General features: G+C 37.4%; 1 protein-coding gene across 4 annotated transcripts in view; it reads right to left on the bottom strand.

Annotated features, from left to right (window-relative positions):
• Nucleotides 1-5838: 5838 nt before the first annotated feature.
• ABCD3 (ATP binding cassette subfamily D member 3) overlaps nt 5839-24670 on the bottom strand; it is a 32933-nt gene continuing 14101 nt past the window's right edge. For all 4 annotated transcript variants that reach the window (XM_056355763.1, XM_056355766.1, XM_056355764.1 and 1 more), the window contains exons 3-23: nt 22680-22781; nt 21081-21169; nt 20148-20217; nt 19168-19265; nt 18388-18511; nt 17357-17413; nt 16054-16196; nt 15685-15754; nt 15177-15246; nt 14944-15041; nt 14773-14864; nt 14110-14198; nt 13962-14034; nt 12846-12909; nt 12399-12476; nt 12241-12306; nt 12048-12137; nt 11707-11826; nt 11175-11279; nt 9752-9808; nt 5839-8988 (exon numbers count right to left, since the gene is read on the bottom strand). In XM_056355763.1, the coding sequence (XP_056211738.1) occupies nt 8911-8988; nt 9752-9808; nt 11175-11279; nt 11707-11826; nt 12048-12137; nt 12241-12306; nt 12399-12476; nt 12846-12909; nt 13962-14034; nt 14110-14198; nt 14773-14864; nt 14944-15041; nt 15177-15246; nt 15685-15754; nt 16054-16196; nt 17357-17413; nt 18388-18511; nt 19168-19265; nt 20148-20217; nt 21081-21169; nt 22680-22781 (1833 nt within the window). In that variant the 3' untranslated portion in view covers nt 5839-8910. The remainder of the gene's footprint in view (nt 8989-9751; nt 9809-11174; nt 11280-11706; nt 11827-12047; nt 12138-12240; nt 12307-12398; nt 12477-12845; nt 12910-13961; nt 14035-14109; nt 14199-14772; nt 14865-14943; nt 15042-15176; nt 15247-15684; nt 15755-16053; nt 16197-17356; nt 17414-18387; nt 18512-19167; nt 19266-20147; nt 20218-21080; nt 21170-22679; nt 22782-24670) is intronic.

Raw genomic sequence — 24670 nt, 5'->3', positions numbered from 1 at the left:
CTGCTGCGTTTTATTCTATTTTTGTTTTCAAATTTTCTACTTTATTACTTCCAGAAATATTTAAATAGCAAAGTACCGACATCATTATATTCACAAAACTATTTCACCAAGAGGTTTAATTAAAAAACGCCTTCCTCTGAACAGAAAAATGTTTTCCCAATGAGATCACATAAGTGTTAAATTAGTTGTTCAGTAATCACATAACACAATTAAAAAGCTAGTGTAATGAAAGAGGTAGAATGACACATGAGATCTTAAAACCTACTCCTATGAAAAGTACTTGTTATTCCAGGGGAAAAGTTTGTTTTATTGGTTTGGTTTGGTTTTTTTTTTGGTTTTGTAAGAGCGCATCCTTGATTAACACAGCTGGCTCTCTCCCCGCTGCCTTCATACCTCACCACCCACTCACACCAAGTGCATGGGTCTCCACGGAGAGGATACTCAGCCTGCTCTCCTGCCTTTCCGCTTTATTCCTGACACGATCACTGACTCCATAAAGCATCACGGGTGCGACCACACCATCGTGTGTCACCGTCGCAGCTGCCACTGTAGCAGCAGGACCAGGAGCACCGCAGAGCTGCTCCTTCCCCGCTCCGCAGGCTCCGCACCGGAGCAGCAGCGCCCGGCGGCGCACGGCACCGCGCCCGGCGCTCTGCGCTTAGGAAAGGCGACCCCCAGTGGCAAAACCAGGCATAATCGCTATGTTAATCCCAAATTTTCCTAAATGGCTACTACACCGATACTCGGTTTGAATCCAGATTGCATCAAAATTCAAAGGAAAAGGGGCATGGGATATTTGTTAGAGCATCCCTTCCCTAATAACGAAAAGAACAGACAGTTTGAACAGCTCAAAAAGATCCAGTAAGAATGGTGGGTGCCACTCTCTCCCGCTGACCACCCCCCCACCCCCACCCCCCACCCTTTCCATCCAGTCCGTGCTTCCCTCAGCCCCTCCAGGGATCTCGGATTATAACACACCCAGTCATGTCCAGTTTTCAGGCACTGCTGGAAACAAGGCCCCAGTTTACAATCCAGCAGGCAGCAACAAGCACTTATTTACTCATTGTTTGCATGATGGCATTAAAGCCAGTCCAAAACCATATTCCCTTCTCCTGACAAAGTTCTCCTTTAGTCTCAGAAAACTCAGGAGTAGATCAGAATTAGGAGATTTTCACACTGAATGTTAAGCTTCTTACCAGACTTTCTCCCCTCAGTATGCTTCCAACAGAAAAGAGACCCCTCTTGCTGCCCTGTTAACTGTTAGATTAGGGGTCCTCAAACCACGGCGCGTGGGCCAGATACAGCCCCCCAGGGTCCTCAATCCAGCCCCCGGTATTTACAGAACCCCCCGTCCCCCCTGCCCGGGGTTGGGAGGGGAAACCAAGCAGCCGCAGATGACTGCCTGCCACTGCATCCATGCGCCGGCCCCCTGGTTAAAAAGCTTGAGGACCCCTGTGTTAGAAGAACAGACCAAGAACCTCAGAGAAGGGACTGAATTCTTCCGGGAGCAATGGAAAATGTGTTACTACTGTGTCATAAGTTATGTGACATAAAACGCGTCATAAGTTGAGCTGTAAAAGTTCTGTAAGTTATGTTGAAGTACAAGCTACGTTTGGAGCTGTGATAACACACTATCCATCCCGCAGCAAGGAAGAGAAAGGCGTGGGTAGGAATAGCTGGAATGCAGTGTGTAACTGGGGCTATTTTGGGCTTTATGTTTGGCTTGAAAAGGCAACCCCAAAAGTCTTTTGAGGGAATGATGGCTCTAGAGGTGGCAACAAGCACAAGAAGTCAAACCAAGCCCCAGCTGAGGGGCTGCCTTTCTGTCCCTAGTCTCTCAAGCAGGTCACTATGCTATGTAACAACCTTGGGGACAAGAAAATACACGGTACGGTGCACACAGGAACTACCTGCTGTCTTTCAGACCCACCTACTCACGTACCTCCTACCCCACTGGCATGATGCACCCCAGTGCCTCAGAGGAAGCTTATGGAATGAACACCTAAGCACGCAGAGATTTCTGCAACATTGAAGCACCAACCTCAGGGAGCCTTTCCAAAATGCTCTACTATTATAAACACAACTACTATAGCAAAAATAAAATCTACTTCAATTTTTAATTTTTTTAATGATCTAATTAGCATTTACAGGTTAAAAAATAAAAGAATATCGATGTGTAGATTTGACCTTGGCCCTTAATTCCCTACTAAGCTCCAAAAAAATTTGCTAATTAACAAATCTGGCTTTGCAGATCAGTCCCGTTGCAATGTGTAAGACTGCATCTGAGTTTTAAGAAACCTCCTGCACACACCCCTTTCTTTTCCAACATTATCTTCCCAAATGCAGCAGCTTATCAGCCCCTCTATAGATACTTCATTATCTCTGTTTTACTAGGTCTGTCACATTAGCAGCTTCTGACAACTGCCATTTTTAGCTCTGTTGCTTTTGTGCCAATATGTTCCCCCAGCAGAATACACAATAATAAATTAAACAAATAAAGGCTGGCTTATTTTGGGGAGCATCTTCACACTACTTACCTTGGTCCACAATGATCAAAATTATGGGATTCACTACCTGCTTGCACTAAACAGCTCAAAGGAAATAAAGTGTGTATTTGGTTACAGAGAAGAATGTCTCTTCAGTCACACAGACAGAGCGTGTCTTTTCCAGAGCAGTATCCCCCTAACTTTCTATAACCAAGCTTAAAAAATTAGCTTTGATTTGTGCCAAACTGTAAAGTAATTTTAATGCATAAAACTTGCTCTGTCATGGAGGTGGAGTCCCCTATTTCTACCCCAGCAGACCAACCTCAGCAGTCTTAGTTTTGTCTAGACAGCATCGACCTCATTTTTCCAGTTCTGTGCTATTTTGGTGCCGGCATCACATGTGGATACCACTTGTTTCCCAGAATGAGGGATGGGTGGGAAGCAAGGATGTTGGTTTGCGGACAAGTAGAGCAGGGAACGAGGCTGGGCACTACAGCACAAGAGCTCCTTTTGCCAGCACAAGCAATTGTATTGCAAAGGTCAGAGATCGTGATTGTTAAGCCTGGTTTGTGAAAGATACATTCTCGCCTATTTTAAAATGCCAGTTGGATGATTATTCTTGCACTGCTGCATTCATTGTAGGATTATTGGCAAAATGTCTTCAGTTTCCAAAGTCAATCCCCATGGAATTTCACCAGATGTTTAGGCATATTATTTCTATTTAAACGCCAAAGCTGTCATATTTTTCAAATTACTCCCTTAAGACAGCTTCTGTCTGTGATGTCTCAGGCTGCTTGTCATCTGGCTGCTCTGCTTTTGCATACAAGTAAAAAAAAAAAAAAAAAAATGCAACAGTTCAAAGATGGCTGAGCAACTTTGAAGGTAGTCTTTTTCTCAGGTTTTAATGTAAAAGACAAATTGCTTTCATAGTAACCTAACTTGGTCACATTTCTGTTTCAAGATGAAACCAGTTTCAAGATGTAACCAGTTTGAATGCACACGACAGGATGGGTTTCATCAGAACACATAAACAAACATATTATATGAACCTGTAACGTGCACAGCCGTTCCGAACTTCCAGGAGAAGTTTAAGGCACCACTAATGAAAATCTGACTGTATTCAGAGCACTAGCAAGACCCTGGTACCACACGTGAAGGGAAAATCAACCAACCCACCCTCTCCCAGAAAGCTGCACATCACTGAGTCATAAAACCAGGAAACCTCTTCCCATGGTCATGGAAGGGACAGGCACAAGCCTACAGGTATCTACAATTAAGAAAGAAGGAAATACCTTATACACAGAAATAAGTGTTTTGAACAGCAGCTTTATAAGCAGAAATTTGAACTTGCACACTGTTTGCTTCATGACACATCAAAGTTGCTGTTTATTTTTTCTGTAAAATCAAATTAACCTTTCCTCCCTACTGTTTTTCACAGCTGGATTTCAGGTGATAGTTATCATGGATGTTTCTACGGACATCTCTTATCTATAACAACTACATATAAAGTTTTAACAATGGATTTTGAAGTCCTATCTTGATAGCAGGCCATCTTAATGTTTGGGGGTTTTTTTCACATTTTTAGACCAGTTCAGAACACCAAGGATTAGGTGACGCACTGGTACCTGACGAGTGCGCAGAGAGCAGAATCCTGTGGAAGAATCACTAAATTAACTCTTTCTCTCCAGTCCTAAGCCACAGGGTATTTCTTCCTTATAGATTTAAGAAACATGAAGATCGAATCCCCTATTCTGCAGAAGCGTAAGTCATTTGTCAATACTAGATGTGATTTAATTAAAAACTTGTCAAGTAACCGTCACAGTAGCACTCCATGCTGCCTTGTTTCTCACTAGTACAGTACAGAGCTAAGAAAGTGGCAATACATCCAGAATTTTCTTATAATACAAGTCACTTTCAAATGGTGCTAAAGTAATCTTGTATTTGGGCTGTCCAGTCAGGTGTGGCTACTCCACACTATTTGTGATACATCTGGGCAAGAAACATCCCTGCAACATGTGTACTGGCTAGGATGCAGTGTAAACTGCCAGCTTTTCCCAGAAGAATTACAAGGGTCAGAGGTAGGTTGGATTTTTGTGCACACTTCCTGCTGTGGGTTTTTTTTTTGTAAGAAAATACATCCATTAAGCCGTGAAGCATGCTTTGCACTTGGGATGGAAGGTGACAAGGTTCACAGTGATGCTCTGTTCACCTTGCAGCTTATTCCAGTCTTGTACTAGTCCTGTAGAAAGCACCATCGCCTCCCAAACATAGTCTTCGTCAAGAAAGCTTAATTTTTTCTGAGGGGACAGCTGCCTCGAACTTTAGTAAGCTTTTGGAAATACTGGACCAAGGTTACTGAACATCCTCAAATGACAGTGGATTGATTCTCAGAAAGGAGTTTGAATTTGTTGCTCCATGGTTTCAGTGCTACTGTTCCAGGAGCTGATGTTCTCCCTCTACATAAAGAAGAATTGAAGTGTTGAGGCATACAAACCAAGCATTTGGAATGAACTGGGTAGCTGAGAGCCCAGATTTGAACAGCTAACAGGACTTCACACTACTCTGAATACTAAGTATTTAACATCCCATCCCCAACACAGAAGTTCCTTTTTTTTTTTTTTTCTCTCCAGCTCATCAGCTAAGTTGGATGACATTGATACTTGGCTCAGGAATTTCCTTTCAAAGGGAGCTTTACCCTTTAAGAATGCTACACAATACACTTGTGTACACAACTAACCTAAAAGAAGAAAAAAATTAGTACTAATTAGCATTAGAAAACACTGGTCACAAGAAAAGACCCTTAAAATCAGTTCATTCAAGCATATCTTAGTTTCACTCTTACACTACTAAGCTTCAAGTATCCCGATAGCTGGTATATCTACCACAACAAAGGAAAACCATTTAAAAAATCACAAATACAATCAAGGTGGAGAGTGATTATCCTATTTTTCCTCAAAGTACAAAGATTAATGAGCACTCAAAATAAGTATTGATAATGTTAACCTTATGCAGGCCCCACACCCTTGTACAATCAATAAACTTGAAAGGAAATAACGAGGCCTGTGGACAAAGGAGAGGTCAGAATCAGCGCCCACTTAAAACAGATTAAGGCACCTATAATCCAACGGCTCTAAGTACATATTTTCAAGTAGTGAGCTTATGTCTTTTGTTAAGCCTAGAACTGGATGGCATCATTTGGCTGATTCCAGGGTGAATTTCACACAGTACTACAGACTTTATAAACTGAACACAAGTCAATTGGCTCGTTTAGCAACTTGGGATTTGTGGAGTACATATTCACTGTATTGTTACAAAATTCATAATCACATCATCAAGAAACAAAAAGCTCAGATATATTTTATCTTTAGATTTATTATTATTTCAGAGGCACTTAATGTCTTACATTTATATAGCGCCATTTCCCCCTTCAAAACACTTTACAGTATTTACATACAGGAATGTTTCCCACCACTGCTGAAATGCAGCCCTCTGACTATTACCAGTACCATCTTCAAAGCACCAACAGTTTGAGACTGAAAATTTTCATCAGTACTTCGTCTTACCAAGATAGCTCAGAATTCCAATTTACAAACTTCCAACTTGTGCTATTAAAAAGATGTAACAGCTAAAATACAGTATCACAGTGCAATTCTGCAACAGAAATGGAACTTGGATCATTTTAATTAGATTTTTAAACCATCTTTCAATAGACCAAGTCTATCTCAAAATACTTTAATGTAAGGCCTTTTAAGAATATAATTTTGAAACTACATTCTTTTTATACTTTCTTGATAAGCCTCGCTTACAATCAAGCATAGAAGAGTATTTTTCTTTCCTTTTCTTCCAGTATATTTAGAAACACCAAGTCCTGGCCCTAAGGAGACACTAGCATACTCAGTTTCAACAAACTTCATGGCATCTAAAGGCAAACCTATTCCTCCTTGGTTATGGAGTTGGATTTTTAATGTTTTTGTTGTTTTTAGTTTTTAAAATAAATCTGAGTTTATACAAAATTCTGTTATTAACCAATTTAATTGTAGAGTACCTTGGGATTGGCTGCTGGGGTGCTATCTAAGTATGCTGTGTGTGGTTTTGCTTGTCAGCGTTAAAAATACATTGAAGTATCCCAAGTTCACTACTTCACTGCAAAGTCTGCCCTAGTCACAAAGGTAAGAGCAATCTTCTCATTTCAGAATTTTTTTTCTTTGTCTTTAAAGGCTACTAAAACATCCCTTCCAAGAGAAGTTGCATTTGTGCTGAGAACGTTCACCAAAAAAAACCACCCAAACCACCAACAAACCCCAAACAAAAAAAACCCCCACACAACAAACTACCTGGCATCCCTATTTTCACAGTTACAATTAAAAAAAAAAAAAAAAAAAGACTACCACCTCACATACGGCATGCTGCTACCTGCTATGTTATGGCTGATGTGAGAATCTGAATGAACAGGAAAAAAAGATTAGTAAAATGGAGATACGTATTTGCCTTCTTGTGGACCAAGCACAAAAATTTATTCTGGTACCTCATTCTCTTGAATGCACTACACTTCAGAGAGGCTTTCTGATTTTCATTGATGCATTATACTATGAATATACTGTGGTCACTGGATTCTTATACCAGGATAGCCATTTGCATTTGAGTACTATGAAAGAATAGTGGTACTGACAGGTATGGGCAAGAACTATGATAAAAGGGAAAATATTAACAGGTAGCAATTTCAACATGAAAGAAGATGACTAATCAAATTGGGTAAAAATTAACAGACAGCAGTGCATCCAAGTACATACACATTTTATAAAAAGTTGGGTTTGTTTTTAATCTAAACCCTTGATAAAAGATGCACAGAGAACAGATTTATTGCATGTTTTATGCATGCCTTCATGTAGTGCATTCCTATATTATATCTTATATGGAACACTAAAAAACTACGAGACCTTCAATGTACAACAGGTATTGTATATTTTTGTTTTAAAGCCTAAACTGCAATTCAGTTTCAGTTATACCTTCCTCTTCCCTGATCACAAAAATCACCTTGCTGCATTTATGTTTCTCAAAGTCACTGAGCAATGACAGTAATCATTTGCATGGAAAAAATGGTTACAGTAAACTATTCAACAAGTTTGGTTTCTTCAAGGGGATTTGGCAGCTGGAACAAGAAAACCAACAAGGACTAATGATCCTTAGGCAACAGCAAGAATCACTGGTGAATAATTTGTATCAGAAATCAAGAAACCTCATGACAAATAAAAGAATAAATGTGAAGGATGAAAGTATCATTTTAGGCTTTCACAGCCTAGAAGGCCAAAGAGGAAATACCATTATCACTCACTTTCAAGCTCAGATCTGAAGAGCAGCTAAACCCACAAGATCATATTTTGTGAAGAGGAAGAAAAGGACAAACTTGGAGAAAGCAACTGCTATATTACGGGACCGAACAGAACAGGACAGATGACAGTCTGCTACTTCACAGATTAGCATTTTTGAGTCCATTCTAACCCCTGCTGATTTCAAGAGAAGAATGATTGGACCCACATTATTTTCTCTGTTTCCTCTTGTGGGAACCACTCATTCCTTCAAAGCTGAAAACACACACAAGTGTTTCATACAAGGAACATATTTTTTCTACAGCCCCCTGCCTTTCGTTAGTCCTTTCCTGCTTCAACCTCCTCTAAACTCTTCATTACCATAGTATTTCTCTGACAGAAAAAGGGCAGCTGAGGTGGAGGATGGATGAAACTCTTGCTAAACCGGGAAAGAACAGGATTGCTGAGCAGCAGAAAATTGCATGGAGAGACTGATGTTAAAAGAGAATGCAAAACTCAGCAAAGAACAAGCTTAATTTTTTTACCAGAAGGAATTAGTTTTGTCTTTTATGTTCAGTCCATCCTTTATCAGCAAGGGTGTATTGGCTACATCACAAGGTTTGGTCAAGGAAAAGGCTCTTTCATTTAGCTGGGCACAGATCTGAAGATGGGATAACGTCCTGCTCCATGTGGGATAACTCAGAAATATGCATAGAACAGAGCAAAAATCCAAGACTGCTTTGCAGGAACAAGAGAGGTAGCAACCCTAATTTTAACAGGGCTTTTCACTGAAGGGAAAGAAGGTCTACAAAAGTCAAATCAGCTGATTTCAAATGGTTTGCATCCCAGGATGAATCAGGTTACAGTGATTTAAGCCCAATTTAATTTAGGCAGGTTTTTAAACCACAAGAATAAGGACATTCTTAGTACATATCAATAATTAAACCAACATATACACAATTAGCAATATCCTACATAATAGTAAATGCTTAACAGCTTGTTTTGGGTTATCCTAGTTAATTTGTTTATAAAACAAGCTGAGCAGTTTTCTTGTACAATGTCTGCCATCCTACACACTTCCTGTAATCATCAGTCTCTAGCAGTTCAGTTCATGAACTTTAAGATCCAAATTCAACTGTGTCTTCAGTTATTTTCTTGAACTCGTAGTTTCCTCTGCCATCCATATGCAAGTAAAACTGAAACAAAAACATACATTATCAGCAACCTAAATATCACCAGGTCTATAAAGGCCTAAATAAATTATATTTTAAAGTAGTTTTAATGCAAAATTTTAAACTCAGCTAGCCAGAGGGTAAGCTTCTCCCACCTCACAGTTCATGACATTCAGTAGGCTCTGGAAAAAAGTTAAACCGATTGCTTTGGGTTTCTTTCATATCATCCATCAGTCTGCTAGGAGTCACACCTAGACTTAACACCACCATCTTGGGTTTTGTGACAATATACTTAAGGTACAAATTCATCCTGGTGTATTAATTCAGTACTTTCCCCACACATACAATCTGCCTGCATAAAAAGTAATAACGATAGTGAAATCTTAGTTTGGGAGAAAAGAAGTCCATATATTAAAGATTAACGTTTTTTAAATGCATAGATATATTAGGTATCTTGAAAGCAAAGACTTGATTCTGGTTCAAGGGCTTTTTTGAGGCTAAGATTGAAGACTTTGGTATCTAGCGAGCCTTTCATATTTTTGAGGCTACTTTTACAGATACACTTAAGGATTTTTGGTTATTTTTCCCTTTGTAACTAGAAGTGTGAGAATATTTCAAATAGTGCAACTGGATTATGAAAGTAAAACCTTTTTAAAAAAAACAGAACACAACCTACTAGGATGTAAAGTGGCAACACCTTGAATTGCAAAGTCAATTTAATAGAAAGTATAACAATAAAACCCCTACCACCTACTGATACTCTTAGCAAAAAGCAAAGGCTACATACATCATGATGTTTCCAGAGTGATTTTCTGTGGGAGACAGTGAAGAGAGTGATGCCAACCTACATGAAGAAAAACACACAATAAAGCAGTTATTTTCGCCTGGGTTAGGTGTTATTTATTTTTCAGCAAGATATCAGCTGAAGAGCTTAAAGTCATGAACACAAACTTCCTGACTATTATTAACAGTATATATATGTAGCCTTAATATAAGATTTTGTAGGAAAAAAAGAAGCAGGAGGGATTAATCTTTTTTAACTGATTTCACCATTTTTTTTGCTCCTAGTAATATGGCAAAATGTAGAATTAATTGAGCAAAGCAGGTAAGGTAGAAGACAGGTGAAACAATAAATGTAGCAATTGAAAGTAGTCTAACAGCAAAAAAACCAAAGCCACAAAAGCTATTAATGAATTATAAACTTAAAAGAAACAATTTAAAGGTGAATAATCTTCCTTTGCTTCCTTGTAACTCAGTTAATTTTGGATCCCTAACAGTAGCACCAATTAAAGGACAAAACTACTCTGATAATAAAACGGTAACATTTTTTCTTTCAGCAAGGACAGCTTAACCATGAATTCTATTTTTCAGTAGTAAGTATTAGCTACTTGGCAACAGTAACTCTAAAACAAAAGTACAAATGAACATTCAAGTTAACAGAATAACAAGTATATGCGAGACAGACTTGGAAAATTGTCAGGGTATTGATATTAATGTGATAAAATTAGTTCAAGAAATAACATCCACTCTTCAGCAGAGTCTTCAGCTACTGTCAATTTACTACTACAGAAGGCTCCTTAAGTTCCCACTTCCAAGTTTCAAGCACGTATTTCAGTGGTTGCACTGTTTTGCTCCAGTACCATTCTGAGAATACTACTACTCATTAATTAATGTTATTTCAAGCCCATTCTTTCTCAGGTTAGGGGTGTCAAATAGAATCTTGTTGATATTTCACATGGCACTACGTAGAATCTGAAACAGTGAATTTAAGAGGGAAAGGAAACTTCATTTCATGTCAAAATGTTTTCTTAAGAGTGCTCGACTTCCCATATCTCAGAACAGATGGAAATATTAATTTTCAGCCTTTCACTCCTGTTGCCCCGGCCAAAAGAAATGTCTTGAATAACAAGAAAGTATAAAATTTTAGATAATTTTATTTTCACTTGACATTCTAAGAGTTTATCTGGAAAAGTAAGGTTACTTAGCAGTTAGTAAGAGTCCTGTGATATACAGAGGCCACATGTACATCTAAAGTATCCTAAGATTAAAAAACAATTATTGAATTCTAGTGTGCATAAATGGTCCTTGCATGCCCTTTAAGCTTTTTTTTTTTATTTATTTTTAATCTGCATTAGGCATAAGGAAGAGTGAACTCTGTATAAGTTTCCTCTGAACATACAGAGAAATAATCCCCAAACCAAAGAGCTTACCTTCCGGCAGTGGCTGTAAATGTAGCCTTCTACATCAACACTAACAGCACTGGTGCACTCATCCAGAATTGCAAACTGGGGCTTATGATAAAATAACCTTGCCATCTGCAATGCAAAGCAAAAAGCTACTGTGGATACAGAGCTACAACCAATAATGCAGTGTTAAAAGTTAAACTGTGTCCAAAAGTTTACTATGGAGAAGGAATTTCTTTTAAGTTGGCACCCACTGAAGCCTGAAAATCCGAGAGCTATATATTGTCTTTACGTTTTTTTCGAAAAACAATTTTTAGAACTTCTGCTTATATAACTAAAGTGTAAGGTGTTGTAAAAAGGCCAACATTTACAATTAAATTTTGAATACAATAAACAATATTATAGGTTGTTTCCTCAGTATTCAGGTATTTCACATTTTGTGGGTTTCTTCTAACTAAAACATCAATATCTAGTAAACAAAAATCACTTACAACTCAGATTACATTTTCAACCTATGTCCTGTATTTTCTTTTAAAGTATTTATGCTTTTGAGACATACTGCCATTCTCTGTTTTTCTCCCCCGCTGAGTACATCCATCCAATCCTGAACACTATCCCAGCCTCCTTCACGTTCCAAGATTTGCCCGAGCTGGACATTATCCAAGTATTCCTTCAGCACCTTTTATTGAAACAGGAATTAGAAATGGAGATTAAGTGAACTTAAAGAAATGACTGAAAAAGATTATAAAGGTTATGCCATTATACTGGTATACTATCAACCCTGATTAATATTAAAAACAAACTAAATGCAGTGTTTTAAACAGCAGTTTCAGTATTTCTAAATCTGAAGCATTACTCATCTTAAGCAAAACAAAGGGGTGATGAACTAATTATCATTACCTGGTCAGAAATACCTTTCCTTCTCTGATCTTCTAAAGTATCTGGATAGATAACTTGATCTCTGAGCGTTCCAAGAGTCATATATGGTCTCTGGAGACACAGTTAGAAAAAAAAAGCTATGTCAAATATTTCTAAACACAGCCAAAGTAAGAAGAACAAGAACACTATTGTCAATTAAAGTACTATGCCTCACCTGGGGAACATAGAACAACTTTCCTCTTACAGGTTTTGTTAAACGCCCACCAAACAAAGGCCACAACTGCAAAAAGAAAGAGTTGAAACTTGACCAAAAAAGTCCATTTACAACAGTGCTTCGGATTATCCTCATTTATTTTTTAAAAGTTCCCTTACCTCACCAAGAACACGAAAAAGTGAGCTCTTCCCACACCCATTCGGCCCACAAATTAGTACATTTGCACCAGATCGAACCTAAAAATGCAAAGCCAGCACATTAAAAGGGCAGCGAGAAACTGTCGTTGAAAGATTCTACAAACAGTAAGACAAGCTGGTATCCTTGTAGGCTTGTACACTGTACAACATTACAATGACTGATTTCCACCAATAGTTTTTCCCCCCCCAACAAGTTCAACACCAACTGCAGCTGCAAGAAAACACATTTGTAATAAGAACTTTTTTTTTTAAATAACTTATTGCCTGGTTTTTAAACTAATGAGATGATTAATTTTGTTCAGATTTAAGCATACCATATAAGCACCTCTCCAAATCAGGTTACCTCTGAAATCAACATCTTCACTTAATTTTATACGAATATAATTTTCTATGATATCAAAATCTTACCTCAAAGTTAAGGTCTTGAATCAAAACATCTCCATTAGGTGTCACCAACGGAACATGATCGAACCTATTTGTATTGCAACATTAAAAAAAGAAAAGAGCAGCTGCTTAAAATCAGCTAATACTGCATGCTTACTCGAAGATTTAAGGAACAGGTCAAGACTTCAGCGGTACTTCATTCAGTCCACTGTCCCAGTTCCCAACTATTAAATAAACAGCAAAGGAAGTTCTTGAACCGAAAGAGGTACCTTAGTGTTTAACAAACATCTGAAGATTTTTTCTCCCTTCTGATATTTGTTTTCTGAATCCTTCTAAGCCTTTGGTCTCCAAAGGATCTTGTGGATGTAAACCTATATTTAAAGATGCACTTAAATCTGCTAGTGGAAGTGCATCCCATTAGTTCCAGGATACTCAATGAATGACCCCCTCTGCTCACCTCCCCTTGCTTTTCTTTTGTTTTCTAATAATAAAAATAGCTCTATCACCTCCTCTCTCCTCTCCCTCTTCCTCCCCCTTTCTCTTCCACCACCTGCTTTCCACATTGATCAGACTGAGGCTATTTAATCTCTTAACTGGTTTTACTTTAAGCCTTTAAGTAGTAGTACCATGTCAATACTATGTTCCTCAGACTGCAAAGAACTGAGGAATTGATTGCTACTCGAGTACATCAATGTCCAAGCATACAAAAATACAAGCAAATACTCTGAAACTGAATATAGACTTGCCCCTGATTTTTACACATGAATTATAATAAAATATGAAATGAAATATCATGGAATAAAATCTGCAGCCAATGCATTTCTAAGAAGAAATTCAACAAAGTGTTAAAAAAACGTTCTGGGAAGTCATATTGCAAAGGACAGCAGAAAATGTTACCAAAAAGGCTAAGTCTAGACAGCATACTATGTCCTCTGCTAGCATGGGAGGATGAGGATTGACTTACAGAATAGAAATGCTGAATGGAGTGAGGTGGAATTATTTGTAAATGAACTATAGTACAACAGGAATTGCATATTGTAATAACACCTATTAAACCCCCTATTAATAGTGGTAGAGGGAAAAACTTAGAAGCCAGACTACATTAAAAATATTGAAGTTGTGAAAACTTTGTAAACATACTTGATAAGGTTATCAGTGTTGATAATTTCTCCAGATCCAGGTATCAAAGGCAGAGCTTGCTTTTTATCTGCATCTTAATTTAAGAAAAAAGTATTAGAGACTGGAACACTACACAGAGATGTACCTATCACAATTACATCACATCTACCTTTGTCTTGTGATACCATAGTACGCTGGTATTTGCCACTATTCAAGTCCTTCAGGACCTGCATTAATTCTGTAATTCGGGCTGTGAAACTAAAAAAAAATAAAACAAAAACAAAAAAACCTGTAAGTAATTAATCTTTCGAAGTTTTAGAAATCCACAGAAGCTCTAAAGAGTACTCTATTAAAACTGTCAAAATGACGGTTATTCAACCCATTTCTATTGGTTATTCAACCAATAGAAACAAAACGTTTACATTTTAGAGTTGCACTGAGGTTGTCCAGTATTCACAATATCTACAAGAACCTTTCCGTGTAATAGCCAAGTATTTGGTAACTTTTCCTTTTATGATATAAAAAAAAAAGTTTGGAAAAAAAAAATCAATACGTAATTGAATTATTAGTATTTGACAATGTCTTTTCTATTAAACATTCAAACTGTATGCAGCTACTATTCAGATATGAAATTACTAGCAACATAATTAGCATGTCTTCAGATATATTTTTCAGCAAAAAATGTTTTTAATTTCTAGGTTTTCAGGGCGCTGCAATGAATAAGCACATAAGCTTATTTTAATTCTACGGTCAGTTTCTTAAAATTAGATGAGAAACAGCAACAACATAATTTTTCATAAAGTTAATCTTACACAACTACTATTAAGCTTACCCAGCCAATCTTGTCATTTCACGGCCTGCTAGGACTATTCTGCCCAAAGCTTGAGACATTCTCAGTAACATTCTCCCACTTTGGTAGTAATCCTAGAGTAGAAGAAAGTTTCTTTATGTGGACTAAAAAAAAATTAAATTCAGGAAACTGTATTAATTCTGTTCTATTTACCTCCAAAAGTTCTGCATGAGTACTATTCTGATGACGAGGATCAGCCAGGTTCAAAAATGGACGACTAACAACCAGGTAACCAACCACAGTGGCAAGATCTGCAGTTTAAGAGTAAATACTAAGCTACATATTAACTGAAGCAATAAAAAAAAAAAAAAAAAAGCGAATTCTCATGTAAAAAGTTAAGCACTTTGTTATTTATAGCAACCCATGAGCACTGGACAAACACTTACATTTGGCAATGATAGTATCAATGAAACCCATAGAGAACCGGAACAGGATAAAATTATGCAAGTGTTCCACCTGGTAAGTTACAGAAGAAAAAAAAGAGAAAGTGTATCAGTAGCTGTTTTACCATCTTTTATTGTTTTACAGACATTTGATTCCAAACACAGTTATTTTTCCATAAGTTACAGATACCTCAACATACCTTAACTTTGACAAACACTGCACAAGTGTCCCTGCTGGTAAAGACTTGCCCTCAAAACAACCTACACGTGAAACTAAGCAGTGAGAGAATAGTAGTTGTGGGTGAAAAGGAGCTATGCAGCAAAAGAAAGACTATTCTATGAGAAATTTGTGTTCTGCTTATAGCCTACTATTTTATTTATAAATCTAATGACTGTAGCAGCATAAACACCAAGCCACTATAATTCAATTCATGTTAATATATGTTAAGAATCACCATGATAAAATTAGAAGTTTCGCTTCAAATGTTTTAAGACATAAAAGAAGTCTTACCAGTTTACGGAAGGTTTTGTGAATAGTCTGTTTTTCTCTCAAGTTTCCATTATAAAAAGCAATTTCTTCACTAAAAAAACAAACACAAAAAACAACAAACCCACAAAGAATGCAACTTCATTTTGTTACAGACAGGCTTCTGTTTCACAACAGTGGAACATAAGCTTATTATACCCCAGCTACAGTTTGTCTTTTGCATTAGGAAAATAATGCAACTATGAATTTATTAAATAATGATCTGCATAAAGATGTCAACAATTCACTCAGAACTGACAACATCAGACTTCCCAAATATGTTTTACCATCCAGCTTTAATTTATACCACAGGATTACTTTGTCACTTTATCTTGTCATGTAGTAAATCCATACCTGTTTGTAATAAGCCGTGAGTTGACGTATCTGTATTCCCCTTCATATTTTTGTTCTATAATAGTCATCTTGCCAATTGGTCTCCTTAAACGTGTAAGGAAAAACCCTGAAATAATCAAGTATGCCATCATGCTAGCTGGACCCTGTGAATATTAAAAAAGAAGAAAAGCTTACCATCTAGATGGTCTCAAATTGCAACACCTGCATCCAAAATGCCCAGAAAGCATGAATCCCTTGATTCTCACCTCCCATGTTGCAAGAGTAATTGAACTGGTAATTCCCATCACGTTCCTTTCTTTGGCACTGTAGATACTGTTTTACTAATTTTACTAATTCTCTGTCCCCAGATACCCTTCTACCCAATTTTTATATCATCACCCAGTCCAATCTCTGCGTCCTACTGTCCTTGCATATTTCATTAGTAAGTCCTTCTCATTTACTCTCCTTTTCTACCTACTTTTTTGTCTCTCTATTTGCTACATTGCCATAGCAGTCAATATTTCAATCCTGTTCTCTTCTTTGATCCATACATCTCTAACACATTTCCTGCTTCTCTCAAGCAGTCCCGGTAGGAATCTCTTATTCTTCTAGATCCTAAGCTTCAACAGACCAGGGTTCCCAAACAGCATGCTTAAATATTACTGAAGTTTGGCATGGTATAAAACCATAGGCATAAAGTGAATGTGGCATAAACTGCCTGTAATAGCTAAGTATTACAGACAGCAATGCAAAGACATCTGAGACTGGAAAAGTTACCTAGTTCCAGCTAAGCATTACTGCAGTCTGTTTTGACAAAATCCCAGAGCTACTTCCTGTCAAACCCTGAATATTTTTGATAATGCATCATTTTACTACACTGAAAAAATATTTCTGAAATAATTCAGCTTACTGGGGGGGGGGGGGGGGGAATATAATTATCATACAGCTCAATGCAAGGAATGGCTCCCCTTTACAGAGGCTGCAAAGGAACAGAAAACTTAATTTTCTCCCTTAAATGGAAGTCACACAAGATACATGCAGCCAGAAGGGTACTGTACTAAATGGGATTCCCCAGTAACTGCTGGAAGAAACAAAAGAACTTCCAATCATTGATCAAATGCCTGCAAATTCTGGGTTTTATTTTGCTTGCCTCAAGATAAAGAGCACTAAAGCATACAAAACATTAAAGGTAAAATATAATTTCAAATAATGACTGAATCTATAATTAACACCTAGAATTTTCCTCAGAATCCAAAGAGGTACAAGGCTGTAACTGAAGAAAGGAAGATTTGCTTATAATGCTAAAAAACCCTACTCAATTTACCTGAGCTCCTATTGCACTTGTTAGCTTGAAGATATACAAGACTATATCCAAGAAGGGCTGGAAGAGAAATAAAAAAAAAAAAAAAAAAAAAAAGAAAAAGAAAAAAAGTGTTAGAACACCAACATAAAACAAATACAAAATGGTTCAGAAACCACCAAACATCCCAATAACAGTTAGAGCTCTGCAGTAATGATACTCTTTAACCTATTATACAAACTAAATGCTAAACCAAAAGGAATCTCAGCCACATGACATTTTCCTGAAAACATTCACTCCAGAATTGATCACGAAAAGCATAATGATCTTCAAACAAAGTACATGATGTATAAAAAACCTACTTCACTATATTAGGTCTGTAATAACTCTCTGCTCATGAAGCAAAGCTGGACTAGACCCCACTTAACTGAAGTAATTGTGAGAAATACTGAGCAGAAGGACAGTGCCACACCTGGCAGAAGCAATATTCCAATTTGCAAGCATCCTGTTCCACACACTCTCTCGCTCAAAGCTAGAGCGGCTGAACTACAGGTTTTGTAGTCAGAAAATTTTGAACACAACTCGTATTTTGCTTTATACTTCTTGTATGAAAAACATAGCGTCAAAGAAAATATGTTCTAAAAATTTCAATAGTATTTACTTCATCACCTAAACCCCCTAAAATTTAGACCAGGAAGAGGGGAATGCTTACTCAACCACACCTCCCGACCCAAAATAATAGTTGTATGTAACTAAAAGCTAGACATTGTTCTTCTGAAACCTCACTAGCTGAGAAAGCATACTCACTGTTCAACTGCAAAAGAATGCAATCAGTTCTTTCAAAGAAAATTTAATACAAATTATAGCAACCCACAACAGTGCTTTAGCAGGAGTCATGAAAACCAGAGCATGTGAAACAATATAGTATCATAAACAGTATTTTTAAACCATGTACTCCAAGCAATACACATAAATGCAATAAATGGTTTTGAGCTCTGACATCACATCCTAAACATCCACAGCTATTACTCAGAGTTCTCTCTGAAAAGCCTTACCTTGCTAAGGTTTGAGTACAGGTCTACTACACTATTACAGAATTTTTCCACATCCTGGGTAAGGAGTTGATCTGGATTAGCTATTCTGTTGTCCAGATTTCCCATTTTGTAGTACGTAAAAGCTCTGAAACAAAACAATAGCTGAGTGGCAGCAAAAAATTCATTCCTGGAGTCTCAAATAATTGTAACCCCACTGCTTCATACAACTGCGATCGAACATAGTGCAAACATTAAATGACTGTATGGAGTCAACACAACTTGTGCTTCTGCATGACTAGGTCCACATTAAATCCTGCAGAACTGCGTAGGCTCCAGGATGCCTTAGCTGAAGCTCAGGCCCATGCTGCTCTATGCACTGCTGCTGCACTTCAGAGTTAAAAAACCCTCATAAATTCTGTAACAGCACATGTGACAACCAAAATCCAGTGCAGATAGACCTAAGCAGTACTGAAAGTTCATGCATCCAATTCAGTCTGTAGGATTATTAGCACTACATAAAGCAACTGAAGTACTTTGGAAGCTGACCCAGTAACGGAAGCACTACAGCGCGTTAACCTTTTTTTCCCCCAACTGAGACAACTTTGGAGCCTTTGTATCTGTGCCACATACAACCTGGATAAGCCACCCATCCTTAACTGCAAGTTAACTGCAACCTTTTCTAACAGTACACCTAACCCGTTAAGCACCTTGCTACTTTCTTGCTATGTACTTATAATGATTTGGTTTTACTTTAATCAATTTAGTTTTTAAAACTTTAGACATTAACAAGGTGTTACTTACTTAAGATATTCCTCATAGAGGTATCTGGTAAGTCTTACTCGGAAGCAAAGTTTCAATTCATTTAGACCATACTTCAGGAAGTTATTCACTAAAGAGATCTAAAATAAGAGACAGTATTTCAATACTCTGCTAACAAGATGTACTTAATATACTTAGATCAGTTTGCAGCATAAATTGTGCAAATACTTCAGAACAGGTGAATTCTCCCCTTGAAGTCAGTAATACTATTACCACACCTAAGACCAACCATACAGCATCTACAGGGCCACTGATTAGGTTTCTGTCTGTGTTTTTTAAAACTCCTGTTCCCAGTGGATCTCACCACATCAAAAGATTTAATATAAAACTATGTTCATATGGTGTATCTGTAGCTCTTCTGATAAGCTCTAGAAAAGAACCAGCATTTGACAACAACTACCTTAAATTTATCAATGCAGTTTTAAATCTATTGTAAACCAATTACATTATCTATTAGTAGTAACAATTATTTCTGTTTGGTGCAGGTCAGAGAGATTGACAAGCTGAAGAAAAGTTAAAGGGTAGAAAAAATACCCCAATGTAACAAGTCTCGGAAGCAGCTGTAATAAACATAAAAGTTAAAGACTAAAAAGATATCTTCACCTTCAGTGCTGTCAGAAGAATCCCAAACCTACAATGTTGAAACATCATCCAATCCATAAGATGTTACTACGAAGTACTACAGATGGCACATTAAGCTATCAGACAAAATTGCCATCAAGAAAACCAACCTGAAAACCTAAATATATCCATCAGAAAAACGGTTGCAATCAATAAGGAAACATGCTGATACGTCTCCCACACACTGGAGCCAAAGAATTAAATGCATCTTAATACAGACCTGCATGTAAAACAACTAATTTCCATGGGTTTTAAGACACTCATTTGAGATCTTTTCCCCAAATTCTTGATTTACACTTAAAGTACATTCTACTGAAAGCCAGCACAAGAAAAGCACTTACAGCAGGCATTGCAGCAATGAAGTTGAACAAGTATTTCTTGAAATCTTTTCTGCTGCGGCCGATGATAGCACTGTAAATGACCATCAGCTAAGAGTTAGTTACGAGAGAAATAAGCAAGCATAAACCAGCGTTCTTCGGTGGCTACATTCTCAGTGGACCACAGAAAAAAAGAAAAAAAGTCATCGTGGCAGTCTGTAGTATCAGCTGTGGGATCAAGTATGACAGACTTCTGTAAGTTAAGTGGTAAGTGACAGACCAAGCAATTATCTCCCTTCTGCTCCTGCAGTAACCGTCTGCATATAAGGCTCAGAAATTCATGGTCACAGACTACCAGTTCCTTTCCTTCTTTGCTTTCATAGATTCTGACATGAGAGAAACAAAGCAGTCCTTCCATTCTACAAAGCACTGAAAGGCTCTCCTGAAACACAGTATCATTTTGAATTCTGACAAGACAAATTCTGACTTGCTTCGATTAGCAAGGACAGCAACAAGAATAATGAGCGGTCCAGAAAACACTTTATAAAACAGCAAGACTGAACACACTGTTTATCAATCAAAAGACCAAACAGCTCAGTAGGAAGAAGTAACACTATCCAAGCAATATGTCTGGGTCTATGACACAGAACCACTATGCTGCTATTCTGAAGTGCTATCTTGGATGTTCAAATCAACATAAGATTTAGAGTCTTCAGTGTACAAAATGTGACCAAAAGAACTGAAAATAATTTAACACATACAAATGTGTACAACAGCAGAAAAGCAGTTGATTAGAAATTATTTTTTTCTTTAAAAAATATAAGGACCCCCCCAATTTCAACTATACCAGTTTTCCAACTGTTCTACATAAATAAGCTAGCTACAAAATGTCTGAATATGTGTATTTTCCCTCTTATACACTGAAAGAATGCTTTAAAATAACAAGTTTATAGATACCTTTCAATGACTGTTCCATTTTGAATCATCCAAATATCACAATACGTGCGGACTACCAGCATCACAGCAATAAGCAGCAAATAACCTGTCTAGTACAAAAATAGAAATGTAACAGTTAAACAATGGATAAAATTTACCACTTTTTTCTTGTAAGTAGTCCAACCATATCTAGCAGAACAGCATTACCCTGCTGCCCCCAGCTAACGTATTGCAGGAAGCACACAGCATACAATATTTTAAATATAGATTAAATTTTTATGGAGAAAGTTTTGTCTTTTAAAAAGCTGTATTTGGTTGATACATATACTGCACACATCCTATAAGATGGAGGATTACAGGGATAAAGAAGTTACTGCTATTCTGAGACACCTTTCTGGCATAAGCATAGAGTCATATAGATTGCAAGGGACCTCTGAAGGCCATCTACTCCAATTTCCAATGAAAAAAGGGCCACTAGTAACTAGTTAGACCTTGTACCATTGATCAAAAACCTTTTAGACCAATAATCCAGCCAGTTTTCCATCCACCTCAATGTCCACTCATCCAGCCCATTCTGTGTGGCTATCTGTGTACTAGGGGAGACCTTAACACTCAAAGCCTCAATAAAAATGTAAATATTCAACACCCTCATTTCTCTTATTCACACAGCCAGTCATCTCATCCCTGAAAGCAATCAGGTTCATAAAGCATGATCGGCCACTTGTAAATCCAGGCTGGCTGCTTGCAATCACCTTTTTGTCCTTTGTGTGGCCAGTTAGCTTCCAGAAGGATTTGCTCACAGCCTTACTAAAAACATGGTGAGGCTGACCAGCCTGTAGCTTCCAGTATACTTGTTTTTGAACATGGGAGTGATGTTTGGGTTTTGGGGGGATTATCAGTAATCTCTTCTGATGGCCACAACCTTTTGAAGTTGGAGGGCAGCTCTGCCAGCACTCTCGGAGGCATTCCCATCCATCCTTCCACATTCTGTGTACTTCCTTTTTGTGAATAAGCCATCAAATGTCCCTCTTCACCCAGACTAGCTGGCTGCCATGCTTGCTCTACATTCTGTACGTTGGAATTCATTGCTCTTGTATTACAGTTCATCACTTAAGTTCTGAGCTCAACTAATGCTCTTTCAAAAAAACTTAAATGTCCTGGAAAGTATGAGAAAGTTTCTGAGACAAACAATTTTATCTTGCTAAATTCCAGTCTGCATAGCTCTCCTGAAATGATGTTAACAGACTTTTTGACAAATTCACTTTCCAGTAAGGGTTGGCCTAGATATAAGTTAAAAAAGCAAAATTATGGATGAACAGCATGCTATTTAAAGATGAGAAATATTTGCACAGAGAAGTATACTATCTTACATAGAATCATGCAAAACCCAGATGCCCTTTTAAAAGATATGCTACAGACAATAGTTATTAGCTGACAGTAAATGGCTTATCTTGTAACTGAAACCAGAACACAACTTGTTAGTTATCTAACAGCTGAACATACATGTAGATTTTTAGTCCTATTCAAGTACAGTATATGCTTTTGTTTAAATTCTAATACAATTACAAAAGAAAACTTGACTCAAAAAAATGCTCATTTGTTACTGCAGGCAATGCTTACCTCTTTACAAAGCGTTCTAGGGACCATTATTTTCAGGATTCGACATATTCTTGCAATAAACACTCTGTCCACCATTGCTCGCTCCTTCTTTCCCTCTTTCTGCTGCATGGAGGACAAGCAAAACAAGGAAAGTGAGATTTTTTTGGTAACGTATTATTTAAATGTTGATGTGGTATTTTCCCTATCCGAGTTATTTACAGCTACCTTCCTTCTGCAGCATTTGCAATCTTCCCCCAGTTTAAGACTTGCACACACAAGTTAAATGAAGTGTTAAGAATCCAGAGCCTATGCCTTCACAGCTAACAGAAATCCTAAGCAAACAAATTAAGCTATCAAAGCAAACCGAAACAGGAAATATCCATGGTACAAAATAGCATTTATTTCAAATCCATGTTAAAAGCAATACGTAAACCATGCAGACCACTGCAATAAAACATCCAATTACAAATTATAATGCAATCCCACCTCTTAACATTGCTTGTCTCCAAGAGACAACATCAGCCTGTATTTTTTGAAATGCCTTCCATCATTTGTCTAGACCACCAATGGTTTTAGCTCCTTGACTGTATAGCACCAAACTTACTTCAAGTGAAACCAGAATTTGTTATTTCTTTACTTATAAAAAGTCAGCACAACACACTAGTGAGCTAAATCTACGAGGCTTAAAACCCCTCCTATACCCAAACACCTTTTGAGTCAGTTGCATTTTACTCTGTACAACCCTATCTTCTTCCCTGACTAACCTGAACACTTTTTAACAAGCTAACAGACCAGTATCTTTTCTTTCTTTTCTTTGTTTTCTTTCTTTCCCTTCACAGTTGTGACACAAGGATTCAGTCCTAAAAAAACGACTGAAAGTGCATACAAAAAAGTCCACAAGTCCTGTCTAATCAACCTAATCCTGCTATCCCTGCTAGCCAAGACTCATGTGAAGCCCATGTTACCAATGCCTATGGCAATACTACAACATATTCAAGACAGGAAACCTGGAAAAAACCCTAGGGAGACAAGACGGGAAGACAAAGAAAGTACCCTGTGATTCACCATTAACCAAGTCAGACAACCCTATCAAGCACTCTTTATTTCCACAGATGATTAAACCACTGAAACTTGCACAAAGAGCCCAACTTAGTCTCTCCACTTACAATTTACATATGCAACGTGATGGGCACCAAGTGCAAGCTCTGAGCCCCAGCAAACACAAAATTTACTCTGAATACTGTGAATCAGCATACTCCTGTTTTTCGTGGGATGAAGTCAACTGTAGTCCTGGCCTTTTCAAAAAAATACATAGATGCAAATCACGGATAAAAATTCTAGCCAGACAGGATGCTGTACGGTAAATGATAAAAATACTTAAAATCATTTACACAAAAATCCAAGTAATTCCAACAATTAAAGTCTACTGTCCAGGCCTAAAGCAGCATGACTCTATTTTCAGCAATAGAAATGTCAAACATCATGTCTGACGTGTGAAGTTTCTAGAAGTATACGACTAAACATATTTGGTGTCTCAAGCTGAACCTACTCTTCCTCTCTATACATCTCTTCCTCACTTCTACTTCTGTGTTGCACTCGCATTAATTCCAATATCTTCTTTCCCAGAAGTTTTTTCCCTTAGACTTAATCCCTCATTCAGTATAACTAAATCCAAGAGGGATCGGATAAGAGAAAGCTAGTTACAATTTTTACAAATAGGTATAGCTATGCAAAATACAAGTGGTTATGGCAGATAGCTTCTAGCCAGACCTTGACTGTACTAACACAATGCTTGCATACACCTTTGTATTTACCTAGCACAAGCCTTTTCTTAAGTTTTCAGTAAAGATGGAAGTACATGGAGTAGTTACCTATTCATATAATCATATTACCTGATATTTCTAATAATGAGCTCTGCCCTTTGGGCTAACTATCATATTTTATTTGAACATGAAACAAAACCCGCTTTATTTAAAGGGATATAATATCTTGTTTTCAAACAAATGAATTGA

Source organism: Falco biarmicus, chromosome 11 (genome assembly GCF_023638135.1).
Source record: "Falco biarmicus isolate bFalBia1 chromosome 11, bFalBia1.pri, whole genome shotgun sequence".
Taxonomy (NCBI): domain Eukaryota; kingdom Metazoa; phylum Chordata; class Aves; order Falconiformes; family Falconidae; genus Falco; species Falco biarmicus.
The sequence above is the reverse complement of the archived record's forward strand: the minus strand, read 5'-3'. Positions and strand labels throughout refer to the sequence as shown.